Source organism: Pelophylax lessonae (assembly GCF_965119305.1).
Source record: "Pelophylax lessonae genome assembly, chromosome: 7".
NCBI lineage: Eukaryota > Metazoa > Chordata > Amphibia > Anura > Ranidae > Pelophylax > Pelophylax lessonae.
In genome coordinates, this window is record NC_138774.1 from 112,236,966 (window position 1) to 112,251,875 (window position 14,910).

Consider the following 14,910-nt stretch of genomic DNA (forward strand, 5'->3'; position numbering starts at 1 on the left):
GCCAGTATCGCCTAATATATACCTTTCCTCCTCTACAGGTTCTGCCGAGACTTCTGCGCAAAATCAAGGCAGACAGGATTCCAGTCATTCTGGTGGCCCCAGACTGGCCTTGACGGTCTTGGTATGCAGGCCGGGTAAGACTGATAGCCGATGCCCCTTGGCAACTCCCTCTCAGAAAAGATCTTTTTGTCTCAAGGACCGATCTTCCATCCTGCTTTACGGCTGCTGGTTTTAACGCTTAGCTATTGAAAGCCAGGTACTTGGGACAGAGGGTTGTCAGATTTGGTAATTCCTAGTCTGTTAAAAGCTAGGATATCTACTTCATGAAGATTGATCATCGTGTTTGGAAGGCATACATTACTTGGTGTGAATCTCGGAGGGGGGGTTCCTTTTTGGTGTCACATCTGCTGGAGTTTCCACAAAGAGGTGTAGATCAGCGTTTGGCCCGGGGCAACATCAAGGGTCAGATTTCAGCTTTGGCAATTTTTTTTTTCATCGCTCGTTGGCCACAAATTCCCTGATTCACACCTTTGTGCATGGGGTTCACCATCTTGCTCCTCCAGTAAGGTTCCCAGTGCCTCTGTGGGATCTTAATCTGGTACTGTTGGTTCTTCAAAAACTGCCTTTTGAAAATATTCTTAAACTTCCTCTGCTTACTCTGTCACATAAGGTAGCTTTCTTGGTAGCTATTACTTCTGCACGCAGAGTGTCATAGCTGGCTGCATTGTCCTGTCAGTCACCCCACCTTGTGGTTCACAGGGACAAAGTGGTACTACATCCCTGTCAGTCGTTCCTTCCTAAGGTCGTCTCCGTTTTCCACTTAAATGAAGACATTTTGTTGCCTTTTCTTATGTCCTAATCTGAAATAAAAAAAAAAAATTGCCTTGCTTTCCCTGGATGTGGTTCGGGCCATCAAGGTGTACTTGGCGGCCACTGAGTCGATTTGCAAATCGGATTCTTTAAGGATGGTTCTCGTAGGGGGCAGGCTGCATCTGCTGAAACCATTTCCAGATGGATCAGACAGACGGTGGTGCAGGCCTATTCTATCAAGGGTCAGGTTCCTCTTTTCCCTGTTGAGGCGCATTCTACTAGGGCGGTTAGTACCTCCTGGGCCTTCTGTCATTAAGCGACAGTGGTCCATATTTGCAAGGCGGCCATGGTCATCTGTACACACATTCACAAAGTTTTACAAGGTAGATGAATTAGCATCTGTGGATGCTGCGTTCGGCCGCAAAGTTTTGCAAGCTGCTGTTGTAGAGGCTCTGGCCTCTTGCGGGTGTATTTTTTCCTGGTAGGTGAGCTCCAGTTGTTCCTGGTTGAGCTCCTGGTTTACCTGGTTGGCTAGGTTTAGCCTTTTTGGGAAATATATTTATTGCTGTTCCCCCCCCCCCCCTCATGTTGACACTGCTTTGGGACATCCCAAGGGTCAAAGAAGATATGGAGCGGTGTCCGTCAATGAACGAAAGAGAACTGGATTTTTATCTTAACTAAAAATTTTCTCTTATGTACATTGACGGACACAGCACCCACCCCTCTGTTGAGTTGGGCTATGTATTCTTCTGACACTCTGTCAATGAACATCTTATAAAAGGATTTAATGGTAAGAGAAAAATCCAGTTATCTCCAAATGAAGGGAAAATCCCCTGTTGTACAGTTATCGTTGGAGCACAGATCCCTTTTGGAAGGTTCCCCTACCTTCTGTTTTGTTTACAACTGTAAAAATCTTGTATTCTCCTCACCTTCTGGCCTGCGGACGATAGTCACCAAGGCAAATTGAGGGGTAAAGCTCCCCTGTGGGGAAATGGATATTCATAAAATTCCAACAGAATGCCTAATCCTTAGACTATCCAAAGCTATCCGAAACAATGTTCGGAGTATACATAAAGGGGTATACAGTACATAGTGGGAGGCTAAGATTAAGGGGAGGTTTGGGTTAGGTGTTAAGGTAAATTTAGAGTTAGGTTGCTTTTGTGTTTGCATCAGTTGTCTCAAGCTGTAAAAGGTTTTTCCGCTAGGACATGTAGCAACTATACTACCATGTCTGCATGGATGGGCTATGTGTTCATGACATTGCTGCTTTTCATTTTGGTGTCTTTATTTTGCTTCCAAATTAAATTGCACTGAAAATGGTTCAACCATGTGATACTGTATGTGCATTTCTCAATTCCATGCAGTGTTTAAATATAGACAACATTTCACACTACACATAACCTGTTATCTCTGCAGGAAAATTTGAACTTGGCATTGAACTCTGCTTCTGCCATTGGATGTCATGTGGTTAACATTGGAGCAGAAGACTTGAAGGCTGGAAAGCCTCACCTGGCCCTGGGGCTCCTGTGGCAGATTATTAAAATTGGTTTGTTTGCGGACATTGAGCTCAGCAGAAATGAAGGTAAATTACTGATAATGGTTCAGTCTAGAAATGACTATGTTCTTGGGAAAGAGTGAGACACTTAAAATTGTTCAGTCTAAAGGATTCTTACCTTTTTAATGCATTCTTTGCTATACAAAATCTTTTGGTAGCTATTCCTAAAATACTTATTGGTCCAGCCATGTGCATGCTATGTGCTGTCCGCTACTTTTTCTCCCTGGTCTTACAGGGCAGGTTGATAGCAGTGGGAGCCATTGGCTCCTGCTGCTGTCAATATCTTTAAACAAGAAGGGAGTGGATGCGGGTGTGTGTGTCTGTCTGTGTGTGTGTCTGTCTGTGTGTGTGTCTGTCTGTGTGTGTGTCTGTCTGTGTGTGTGTCTGTCTGTGTGTGTGTCTGTCTGTGTGTGTGTCTGTCTGTGTGTGTGTCTGTCTGTGTGTGTGTCTGTCTGTGTGTGTGTCTGTCTGTGTGTGTGTCTGTCTGTGTGTGTGTCTGTCTGTGTGTGTGTGTGTCTGTCTGTGTGTGTGTGTGTCTGTCTGTGTGTGTGTGTGTCTGTGTGTGTGTGTGTCTGTGTGTGTGTGTGTCTGTCTGTGTGTGTGTGTCTGTCTGTGTGTGTGTGTCTGTCTGTGTGTGTGTGTCTGTCTGTGTGTGTGTGTCTGTCTGTGTGTGTGTGTCTGTCTGTGTGTGTGTGTCTGTCTGTGTGTGTGTGTCTGTCTGTGTGTGTGTGTCTGTCTGTGTGTGTGTGTCTGTCTGTGTGTGTGTGTCTGTCTGTGTGTGTCTGTCTGTCTGTGTGTGTCTGTCTGTCTGTGTGTGTCTGTCTGTCTGTGTGTGTCTGTCTGTCTGTGTGTGTCTGTCTGTCTGTGTGTGTCTGTCTGTGTGTCTGTCTGTCTGTCTGTCTGTCTGTCTGTCTGTGTGTCTGTCTCTGTGTGTGTCTGTCTGTCTGTGTGTGTCTGTCTGTCTGTGTGTGTCTGTCTGTCTGTGTGTGTCTGTCTGTCTGTGTGTGTCTGTCTGTGTGTCTGTCTGTCTGTCTGTCTGTCTGTCTGTGTGTGTGTCTGTCTGTGTGTGTGTCTGTCTGTGTGTGTGTCTGTCTGTGTGTGTGTCTGTCTGTGTGTGTGTCTGTCTGTGTGTGTGTGTGTCTGTCTGTGTGTGTGTGTGTCTGTCTGTGTGTGTGTGTGTCTGTGTGTGTGTGTGTCTGTGTGTGTGTGTGTCTGTCTGTGTGTGTGTGTCTGTCTGTGTGTGTGTGTCTGTCTGTGTGTGTGTGTCTGTCTGTGTGTGTGTGTCTGTCTGTGTGTGTGTGTCTGTCTGTGTGTGTGTGTCTGTCTGTGTGTGTGTGTCTGTCTGTGTGTGTGTGTCTGTCTGTGTGTGTGTGTCTGTCTGTGTGTGTGTGTCTGTCTGTGTGTGTCTGTCTGTCTGTGTGTGTCTGTCTGTCTGTGTGTGTCTGTCTGTCTGTGTGTGTCTGTCTGTCTGTGTGTGTCTGTGTGTCTGTCTGTGTGTCTGTCTGTCTGTCTGTCTGTCTGTCTGTCTGTCTGTCTGTCTGTGTGTCTGTCTGTCTGTGTGTCTGTCTGTCTGTCTGTCTGTGTGTCTGTCTGTCTGTGTGTCTGTCTGTCTGTCTGTCTGTGTCTATAGACACACACAGCCTGGTTTGGGAGCTAGCCAGCACATGTGCCATTATAGGAAGCTGCTTCTTATGATTGCACACGGAGAAGTGTAGGAGCCAAGAGCGCTTGTGGGAAACTCTGAAGAGGAGGCTCTGGGGCCCTCCATTCAAAACATTTGCACAGAGCAGGTAAGTATAACTTGTTTTCAGTTTAGTTAAAAAAAAAAAAGTTTACAACTGCTTTAAACTGGCCATAGAGGACTTGTTGGATCAGCCTGTGGGCAGAGCCAGTGGGCTAAATGAAAAAATAAATAGATTCCTCCATCCTCGCAAAATGGGATATTATATTCAGACAGCGGGACTCCCTGCTGTCAAAATATGCTCATCAAGAAAAATTTTCCAACATTCCTAAATTTCTAATGTTTAGCTTCCTGTTGAACAGGGACAGCTGACATTGTTTCAAATTTAGCTGGTCCCTGCTGAAATGACCGAATTTTGATTCCATCTATGGCTTTTTTTTTTTTTTAAGTATTTATTTATGATATCAGTATTTCATGGATTTAAATGGTATCTATAACTTGATGTAGTTGGATTATTCCCTTTTTAAAGTAAATAACTAAGCATTAGATATAATGTCAGGACATCCAATTTTGTCTAGTAGGGAGGGTATGAAAGAAATTGTCTATGTATTTAAAAGAAAAAAATATTTTCTTAATAAACCGGTTTACAATGCAGCTGATTCTGTTTTTGTGTATTTCAGCCTTGGCTGCCTTGCTTCGTGATGGAGAGACCTTGGAGGATCTGATGAAATTGTCCCCTGAAGAGCTGCTGCTGAGATGGGCCAACTTCCATCTGGAGAATGCTGGCGCAGAGAAGATCAATAACTTTAGCTCAGACATTAAGGTACTCGTGGTACAAAGCCGAATATTGCACACCAGCACAAGAGGGATTAGGTCTTATTAATAATGCATGTAGTGTCTTTTTGCCTCTTTTGGGAAGGGCAGACTTTACATTCAATGCATTGTGTGGACAAACAAGGCATCAATTTTATTTGAGTGATAATGTGTGCTGTTTCCAAGCTTCATGTATTTTTTATATCCTTGTTTTAGGGATTATAATATACATTTGTTTTTACAAAACGAGCATATGACTTAAAAGCATGACTTTTTATATATGGTAAGTTAAAATTGCAACTCTGAAATAAAAATTTGTAAAAATCTTGCCCTGCAATTTCTAAAACTGCTAAAAATAGAAGTATACCATTATTGCAGGAGAGGGTCTCTCTTCCCAGTTTGGACTGGGAGCTTCTTGTCACACCATTGGATATTTATTTCCACACTAGGTGAGATATCATTTCCTGTTTTTGGAAATGGGATCAATGTCTTATGTCAATGCTGCAGACTGAAAGAGCATTTGTACGGTAGAATCCCTTACTCTAGATGGATTTTATGGACTTTAGGTCCAAGAGAACAACTGTTTAAATCCCAACTACAGCAGAATTTTTTGTTGCCATGGTTTTATTTTTTAGTGTAGGGAAAATTTTAAATTTTTGTAAGATTTTTTTTTTTCCCCTTTTCATTCTGTTGTACTTTACTGTGCAAGGAAATGGGGGGGGGGGGCACAGAGAGCAGTAAAAACATTGTTAGAATTTCTGACCTTGGCTAATGTTGCTAAATTTTGGGGAGATTTTCCATCACTTACTGTCCTAACTCCCCCATATTTTCATGATTAATGCTGCTTTAGTTTAGATGGGTACAATGCAGAAGAATACTTTATTCCTCAGTCCACTGGCAGCTGCTGCTCCTCTGGCTTTTGCTTCAGTCTCTGGAATGTGGTTAGACCCGCAGTTGTTGTAAAGGCAGGTTTTTAACCTTAATGCATTATTTGCAATAGGGTAAAAAACCTTTGGTTATAAGCTCTTATCAGCCTCCCTAAATAGTTACCTTTGCTCGATCTTAATCCAGCACTGTGCTTGAGAGCAGCGGCTCTGCTCTTCCCTTCACAGGACATGTAGGCTTCAGTGGGGCATTGGCTTCTGCTGCTGTCAATCAAATCCTGTGGGAAGGGGGCAGGGCCAAGCCGCACTGTGTGCGTATCAATAGACGCAGACAGCACGGCTTGGGATCGAGCCTTCATGAGTACCCCCATAGCAAGCAACTTGCTATGAAGGTACTCCCGAGGAAGGAGGAGCCAGAAGTGCTGGCAGGAGACCCTAAAAGAGGTTTGGTGATTCTCTGTGCAAATACATTGCACAGGCTAGGGAAGTAGAACGTCTTTAAAATAAAAAAAAATAGGGACCTTTTTGCAATCTTTTTAATCGTTTTGTTTTAATCTTTTTGTCTCCTACAATGCAGGACCAGTGGTGGGCACAGGTCCTGCATTATACATGAGGACATGACTGGAAAAAAGCGGCTTTGTAAAACCAGTCATCAATACTGGAACTAACTGGGTGGAAGCCTGTAAGACGTAATAAGGCAATACGTTCCCTCTAGTACATGTCCCATAGACTAAGCAAGCTTTAAATCCTTAATATACTGGAAGGGGTGAGGGGTTGTTATAACTGACTGGAGTTTACCTTTAACCCCATAAGTGCATGTTTACATTTTTTTCGCATTTTATTTGATTGGCGTTGGCCATTGGTTTTTATAGTTGAAATAGATTTCTTGAATGGGCTCTTTGAATTGTCAGGTTTAAGATGCACTCCCCCAAATGATTCATGCCCAGTACTTTGGACATAACACAAATATTTAAGTCCCCTGTTGTGGTATTTACCAACCCATTTGCCCTTCAGAAATATGCTTGTGCTGCTGAGGGAGGTGGTGTTGATGGGTTCCCTATCTCAAAATCACCAACCTAGTGTGGGCAGCTGTAATGAACCACTGAGGAATAGACACCTTTGACTTCATTTAGGGCCCATTCACACTGCTGTGGTTCATTAGAATTAGGGCAGCCTATTCAGTCGAAGGGGCTGCTTTATTCAGTAAGATGCACAAAAAAAGGTTCAAGTGCCATTTCTGGCTGCCTAGTTTACAGCAACGCACGTTAATTTGCAAAGTGCATAGTGGAGCCATTCCGAATGTCATTGCATTACACAATTGCGTGTTGCTGCAATGCAATCATGTGAAAGGGCCCCTTAGGCTGGCCATACATTATACAAATCTCTTGTACAATTTTCCTTTAGATTTACCGAAACCATAAAATATGGATTCAAACCTAAACCCTTTTGAAATTGTATGCAATTAGGGAGGACCTTGCAGTACATAGTTAAGGGAAAATTGTATATTGCATGGCCAGCTTTACGCTGGCAGCTATGTTAATATATGATGACGTTCACATGGCCAACATCAATAGCCAAGCGCATAGCTTCATAAATGCTACACCAAGGTTAGAACTTCACATTCCAACATAATTACGTATTGTTAGTTTGAATGAAATGCTACCTGTTTACAATTATATAAATTAAACATACCCATCCACTTCCTAACAAAAAATCTTTCTGACCCCCATTAATCAGTTAAATAAAAAGGGTTGAAAAGGTATTCCAAAGTGCATCTTCCCTATACAGTTTTAGAAATATTGGTAATTTTGAAATGTATATTTCTGTGAAGAATTCACTGTGTCATTAGCATTATGCTGTATAGCATATATTCATCATGTGTTACTGTATATTCCTACTCTGAACATGTGTATACATTTCCACAGTGACTGGAGCACAGTCTGTTTCATTTAACTAATTGAATCTGTCTTTCCCCTCTAATGCATCAAATGGATTCTTGCTGCTGTCTCTTCTGCTCTTCCTCATCCTCCTTCTCTCTGCAGCTAACTGACTTTGGTAACTCTGTTAAGGTATATAATGAACAAATCGCTTTAAACTGACTAATGAAAGGAAGCCTTGTTTTTATTGCTACTTATCTCTGAGTTTGTATATTGAAGGCTGTAGTGCAAACTGATATTTGATTGCTCAACAGGTTACGATTGCCAAAAATGTAACAAGGGTTTTATTTTTTAGCTGAGCTGAGACCTTTTTGTATTGTGAGCCTTTATTGGATAAGGTAGTGATGTGTGTGGCTGTGGAATTTGTCAGAATGGGGATCTGGGCCTTAGTAATGGGCGCCACAATTTACAATCTGAATGTACAAGCTCTGTACAGTTAATGTAAGATTTACCAAATCCTAATTAACTTTAAGTGCTCACCCGAACTGATCACTCTGTATCTGATGAGGAAGGCACTAGCACTACATAGTTGGTAGGTTTAAAGGAGAATGTACAGTCTGATTGTAACGTGTGGTGAGCTTAAGAGCCATAGGTGTACATATTGAGATGCTGTGAAATATTTTTATGGCTATTTTACATCTTTCCAATTGTGTGTTGCATTAAGGTAGCTTATTTGAATGGGCTTCCATATGCACCAAAACATGGCAAAAATGTTCATAGTGGTGCTTTATGTGCCTAAACAGTAAACACTGGTGGAATGGGAAAGGTATGTTGGTGTGCCATTTAGAATGAATGGCACCACAGCACACATATGCACATAACATGCATTGCTGCCTTATGTGGTAATGGGCTTTAAGCTCAGTAATACAGCTCTGCTCAGCTCTATGTTCAGTAAACTAAGCAGGTCGTGTTTTCAGGATTTCCCTTAGTGGTAGCTACTGTGGTGCTTACTGGTCTAAATAAAAAAAAAAAAAAAATGTAATCTCGTATGCTAGGTGAAGGAGACCCTTTAAAAATTACCTTTTGGGGGATGCTGGGGACTGAAGGTAAGCAGGCCATTCATTAATCACTTTTTAGCTGGCAGCACTGGTCTTTCAGGGGGAAGAACCCAACAGTCAGATTTTACAGAAGTCTGTCGGTAGATTGAAACCAGCCTGCTCATACATGGATCGAAATGCGTCCAGTCCCTGCTGAATCTGCCAGATTTTCAACCCATTTTAAGAATGGGTGTACATAAGCATTCTAAACTGTTAATTGATGGTGACAGAGTTTTTCAGCAGACTCTGTGGTCATGATGCAGTGGGGTGCACATTAGGAGGAACAATTGTGTTATCACATGCTGGAAAAACTCTGGGCAACATTCCAAGCACTTCCCAATCCCAGAAATGTTCATTATTGCCCAGTTAACACTGACTCAAGAATAATGTAGAAAATGTATTATGTTGCAGCTTACCAGTCCTTGGATGTAGTGCCTGCATTAATTTTTTAGGCTAAAAAAACAATTTCAGCAAGTGCAGAAAATACCTGTTGGATCTTGCCAGAAATGCAGTGTCCCTGTCACTACCTGTAAGCTAAAATGAAAGCATAAGTATCCTTACCTTTATTCTGTAAAATACTAATTCCATCATGATCCTGTGTTAGAGATACAGAGGAAGACATGTTTGAAACCCAGCCTGGGTGACAACTGTGGCTCCCGCTATAGAAACATCGCAGTAAGTGAGCGTTGTCCACCAGAGACAGTAAGTGTTCTTTTTTCAGAATTACCAGGTGAAAATAAAGGACAAAAAGCCTTCAAAGAAAATGAATACAGCTGCCACATCCAAGGACTGGTAATTTATTAAATATTACAATTTTGTTTATGGGTTTGGATACTCTTTAAGATATCTATTACCTCCAACTTGACAAATGCGCTTCATTCAGTTCATTGTCGGCAAGATTAATACATCCTCTGTTCTCCTTATTACATTAAAGCTTAAACATCAGTGGTGTAATCGGGCCAGAATGAAGCTCTGCTACTTGATGGCTGCAAGGGTGTAGCCGGCTGAATCACTTAAGTAATAAAGACAACACATTTTGATGAGCCAGACACTATTCTTACTCTGTGTGCACATTGGCACGGTGCACTTCACTTGCTGTGCTTTGAATTGATGTTTCTTTTTCTGTGTTTAACAAATGTGAGACTCCAGCAATAACCCTTTCTCCAGTTTTCTATGGAGTGGAGAGGAGTTAGAACCTGTGATGGCTTTTATTGCCCTTCATATGGAAGATATTCCCTCACCTTCTGTTAGACACAAGAAATGAGGAGACAGGTGACCTAATTGGAAGATATCCACCATACTCCTGCTTTAACAAAGGGACAGTAATAAAAACCTTTACCTGTCCCCACTCTACCAAGAACAATTGAAAAAATGTACCTGGAGTTCCACAGTAAAGAGAACCTGTCATGAAAGACGCATTGTAGCTTCAGTGCTGAATTTTCCTTTTTTTTTTTTTTTTTTTCTTTTTGGAGAATTCTAGTTTTCTGGCATTACATAAGATGCATCATATAATATATACAGTCACCCCTCACTTTTTTGTAAATATTTTATCTTTTCATATGACAACACTGAAGAAAGTACACTTTGCTACAATGTAAAGTAGTAAGTGTACAGCTTGTATAACATTGTCAGTTTTGATTTGCTGTCCCCTCAAAAAAACTCAACACACAACCATTAATGTCTAAACCACTGACTAGAAAAGTGAGTACACTCCTAAGTGAAAATGTCCAAATTGGGCCCAAAGTGTACATATTTTGTGTGGCCACCATAATTTTCTAGCACTGCCTTAACCTTCTTGGGCATGGAGTTCACTAGAGCTTCACAGGTTGCAACTGGAATCCTCTTCCACTCCTCCATGACCTCACTGAGCTGGTGGATGTTAGAGACCTTGCGTTCCTACACCTTCTGTTTTGACGATGCCCCACAGATGCTCAATAGGGTTTAGGTCTGAAGACATGCTTGACCATTCCATCACCTTTACCCTCAGCTTCTTTAGCAGGGCAGTGGTTGTCTTGGTGGTGTGTTTGGGGGCATTATCATGTTGGAATACTGCCCTGCGGCCCGGTCTTGGAAGGGAGGGGAATCATGCTCTGCTTCATTATGTCACAGTACACGTTGGCATCCATGATTCCCATGCAGCCCTAGACCATGACACTCCCACCACCAGGCAGGACACACTTGATTTTGCAGTCCTCTCTTGGTTGCCACCACACACGCTTGACGCAATCTGAACCAAGTTTATCTTGGTCTCATCAGACCACAGGCCATTGTTCCAGTAATCCATGTCCTTATGCCTCGTACACACGCAACGATTATCGGCCGACCGATCGTCCGTCTTTTGTCCTGAGTTGTGTTTTGTTGGTTGGAATGTGCCTAGACTGCACATGATTTTTCTCAGCCAACAAAAACCTACTTCAGAAGTGATGTCATGTGTTTAACTTTCTTTGTGTTTTTTCTTCTCTGAGCATGCCCAGACTTGCTTATCAGATTTTTGTCAGCCGAAATCTGTACTGACTGACGGAAAATCGTTCGTTGTGTTGTTGGCCAACAAAAATTTTATAGCCTGCACACCAGATTTTTTCGGCCGAAAAGTCGGAGTCGGTTGTCGGAAGCATCATACTTAACAAGCCGAAAAACGGCCGATCGGACGTTGGCCGAACATTCCCGGACAATAATCGATGCGTGTGTACGGGACATTAGTCGTCTTGTCTTCATCAAATCGTTTGCCGGCTTTCTTGTGCATCATCTATAGAAAAGGCTTCCTTTTGGGATGACAGCCATGCAGACCAATTTGATGCAGTGTGCGGCGGTGGTCTGCACACTGACGGGCTGACCCCTCCCCCCCCCACCCACTTCTTGAACCTATGCAGCAATGCTGGCAGCACTCATACATCTATTTTCCAAAGACAGCCTCTGGATATGACGGTGAGCACGTGCATGTTTTTTCTTCAAACCTTTATTTTTCAGACCGGGCTCCTGTGTCCTGGTTAAGGGCTCTTATGATTATCCTTGGGTTATTTACCCCAACCCCTCATTTTCCTTTTGGCACTTATTTTGGAAGTCCCGCTAGTTATGATTTATGGAGCGCTGTATCCGTCAATGAAGGAAAGCGAAAATGGGAGTTTGATACTGCTTGGTACTAAACTGATTACCTAGAACAGAGAGGGGTTATATACCAGCTGTGGATGGACCATGGGCGTAGCCAGGTGTTTTTTTGTTTTGCCTGGATGGGCCAATATAACCCACTAGTTATTATTTATGGAGCACTGTGTCTGTAGATTTATGGAGCACTGTGTCTGTAGATTAACTCAGAGAAATTGATTTTACAGTAAGTACAAAAATCCAATTTTTCAGATCCTCAGAGTTCTTTGCCATGAGGTTCCATGTTTACCTTCCAATGACCAGTATGAGAGAGTGAGAGCAATAACACCAAATTATCATACCTGCTCCCCATTCACACCTGAGACCTTGTAACACTAACGTGCCGCATGACACCGGGGAGGGAAAATTGCTAGTTTGGCTCAATTTGGATGTTTTGATTTAGGAGTGTACTCATTTTTGTTCCCAGCAGTTTAGACATTAATGGTGGTTATTTTGAAAGAACAGCAAATTTACACTGTTATACAAGCTGTACACTCACTGCTATTTTGTGTTGTCACATGAAAAGCTATAATAAAATATTTACAAAAATGTGAGGGGTGCACTCACTTTTGTGAGATAGTGTGTGTATGTAGATAGTCAGGTCCATAAATATTGGGACATTGACACAATTCTAATCTTTTTGGCTCTATACACCTCCACAATTGATTTGAAATGAAATAAACAAGATGTACTTTAACTGCAGACATTCAGCTTTAATTTGAGGGTTTTTACATCCAAATCAGGTGAAAGGTGTAGGACTTGTAACAGTTTGTATATGTGCATCCCACTTTTTAAGGGACCAAAATTAATGGGACAATTGGCTGCTCAGCTGTTCCATGGCCAGGTGTGTTATTCCCTCATTATCCCATTTACAAGGAGCAGATAAAAGGTCCAGAGTTAATTTCAAGTGTGCTATTTGCATTTGGAATCTGTTGCTGTCAACTCTCAATATGAGATCCAAAAAGCTGTCACTATCAGTGAAGCAAGCCATCATTAGGCTGAAAAAACAAACAAACCCATCAGAGATAGCAAAAACATTAGGTGTGGCCAAATCAACTGTTTGTAACATCCTTTAAAAGAAAGAATGCACCGGTGAGCTCAGCAACACCAAAAGACCCGGAAAACCACGGAAAACAACTGTGGTGGATGACCAAAGAATTCTTTCTCTGGTGAAGAAAACACCCTTCACAACAGTTGGCCAGATCAAGAACACTCTCCAGGAGGTAGGTGTATGTGTGTCAAAGTCAACAATCAAGAGAAGACTTCACCAGAGTGAATACAGAGGGTTCGCCACAAGATGTAGACCATTGGTGAGCCTTAAAAACAGGAAGGCCAGATTAGAGTTTGACAAACAACAACTAAAAAGTCTTCACAGTTCTGGAACAACATCCTATGGACAGATGAGACCAAGATCAACTTGTACCAGAGTGATGGGAAGAGAAGAGTATGGAAAAGGAAAGGAACTGCTCATAATCCAAAGCAATACCACCTCATCAGTGAAGCATGGCGTTGGCATGTATGGCTGCCAATGGAACTGGTTCTCTTGTATTTATTGATGATGTGACTGCTGACAAAAGCAGCAGGATGAATTCTGAAGTGTTTCGAGCAATATCTGCTCCTATTCAGCCAAATGCTTCAGAACTCATTGGACGGCGCTTCACAGTGCAGATGGACAATGACCCGAAGCATACTGCGAAAGCAACCAAAGAGTTTTTTAAGGGAAAGAAGTGGAATATTATGCAATGGCCAAGCCAATCACCTGACCTGAATCCGATTGAGCATGCATTTCACTTGCTGAAGACAAAACTGAAGGGAAAATGCCCCAAGAACAAGCAGGAACTGAAGACAGTTACAGTGGAGGCCTGGCAGAGCATCACCAGGGATGAAACCCAGCGTCTGGTGATGTCTATGCATTCCAGACTTCAGGCTGTAATTGGACTGCAAAGGATTTGCAACCAAGTATTAAGTGAAAGTTTGCATGATTGTTAATCTGTCCCATTACTTTTGGTCCCTTAAAAAGTGAGGCACATATACAAACTGTTGTAATTCCTACACCGTTCACCTGATTTCGATGTAAATACCCTCAAATTAAAGCTGGAAGTCTGCAGTTAAAGCACAGCTCATTGGTTTCATTTCAAATCCATTGTGGGGGTGTATAGAGCGAAAAAGATTAGAATTCTGTCGATGTCCCAATATTTATGGACCTGACTATATGTGTGTATGTATATGTGTGTATGTATATGTGTGTATGTATATGTGTGTATGTATATGTGTGTATGTATGTGTGTGTGTGTGTATATATATATATATATATATATATACATATATATATATATATATACATATATATATATATATATATATATATATATATATATATTAGAATTATTATTATTTTTTTTTTATTGTTTTAGCTTTTTAGCTTTCTAGGAGACCAAGAAAGAGCTGCTTATCTTTTTCCAGTGTGTCCCTTTAGTTTCGGAGTAGTGTGGTCAAACAGGTTTCCAAAAAGTCCCCCCTCCAAACCACCCTGCACGCTGAGATGTGCATGTGTGCAGTCAACCCTGATAAGACACCGTAACCGGTCAGTGTTATAAATGAACAAGCAGCTCTGCTTGTTCATTCATAATGGTAAACCATGAAGAGCTGCAACTCTGTGTAAAGTATCTGCAGCCAAAGCACTGATTGATCTTTTACTATTATGAATAAACCAGCAGTGCTGATCGGTCATCCATAATAGTGACAGATAATTCCAACAGGAACACCCATAAATAGAATTCCGAGGGGGGTGAAGCTACAGCCAGCACATAGAGAACAACTGGGCCACAGGTGGGAATCTGCAAGATGCTCTTGGTCCCCTGGAGAGATAAAGTAAAAGGCAAAAAAAACCTTTAACACTGAGCCTTTGGCTTCAATACATCTAGTCCCTGGCCTGCAACAAATATGCAGATGAGAACTTGACTTTCCTGATCTACATACTTGCTCCAGTTCAGAGTGGCTGCATAACAGCCAGTCAACTACTATTTTCAGGTGAAGGACATATTGACTGCCC

General features: G+C 41.9%; 1 protein-coding gene across 1 annotated transcript in view; it reads left to right on the forward strand.

The window, feature by feature from the left end:
* The window catches only part of PLS3 (plastin 3), a 254,813-nt gene that overhangs the window by 165,628 nt on the left and 74,275 nt on the right, over positions 1 to 14,910 (forward strand). Inside the window, exons 8-9 of the mRNA XM_082264386.1 lie at positions 2,227 to 2,392; positions 4,727 to 4,869. Coding sequence (XP_082120512.1) covers positions 2,227 to 2,392; positions 4,727 to 4,869 — 309 coding nt within the window. The remainder of the gene's footprint in view (positions 1 to 2,226; positions 2,393 to 4,726; positions 4,870 to 14,910) is intronic.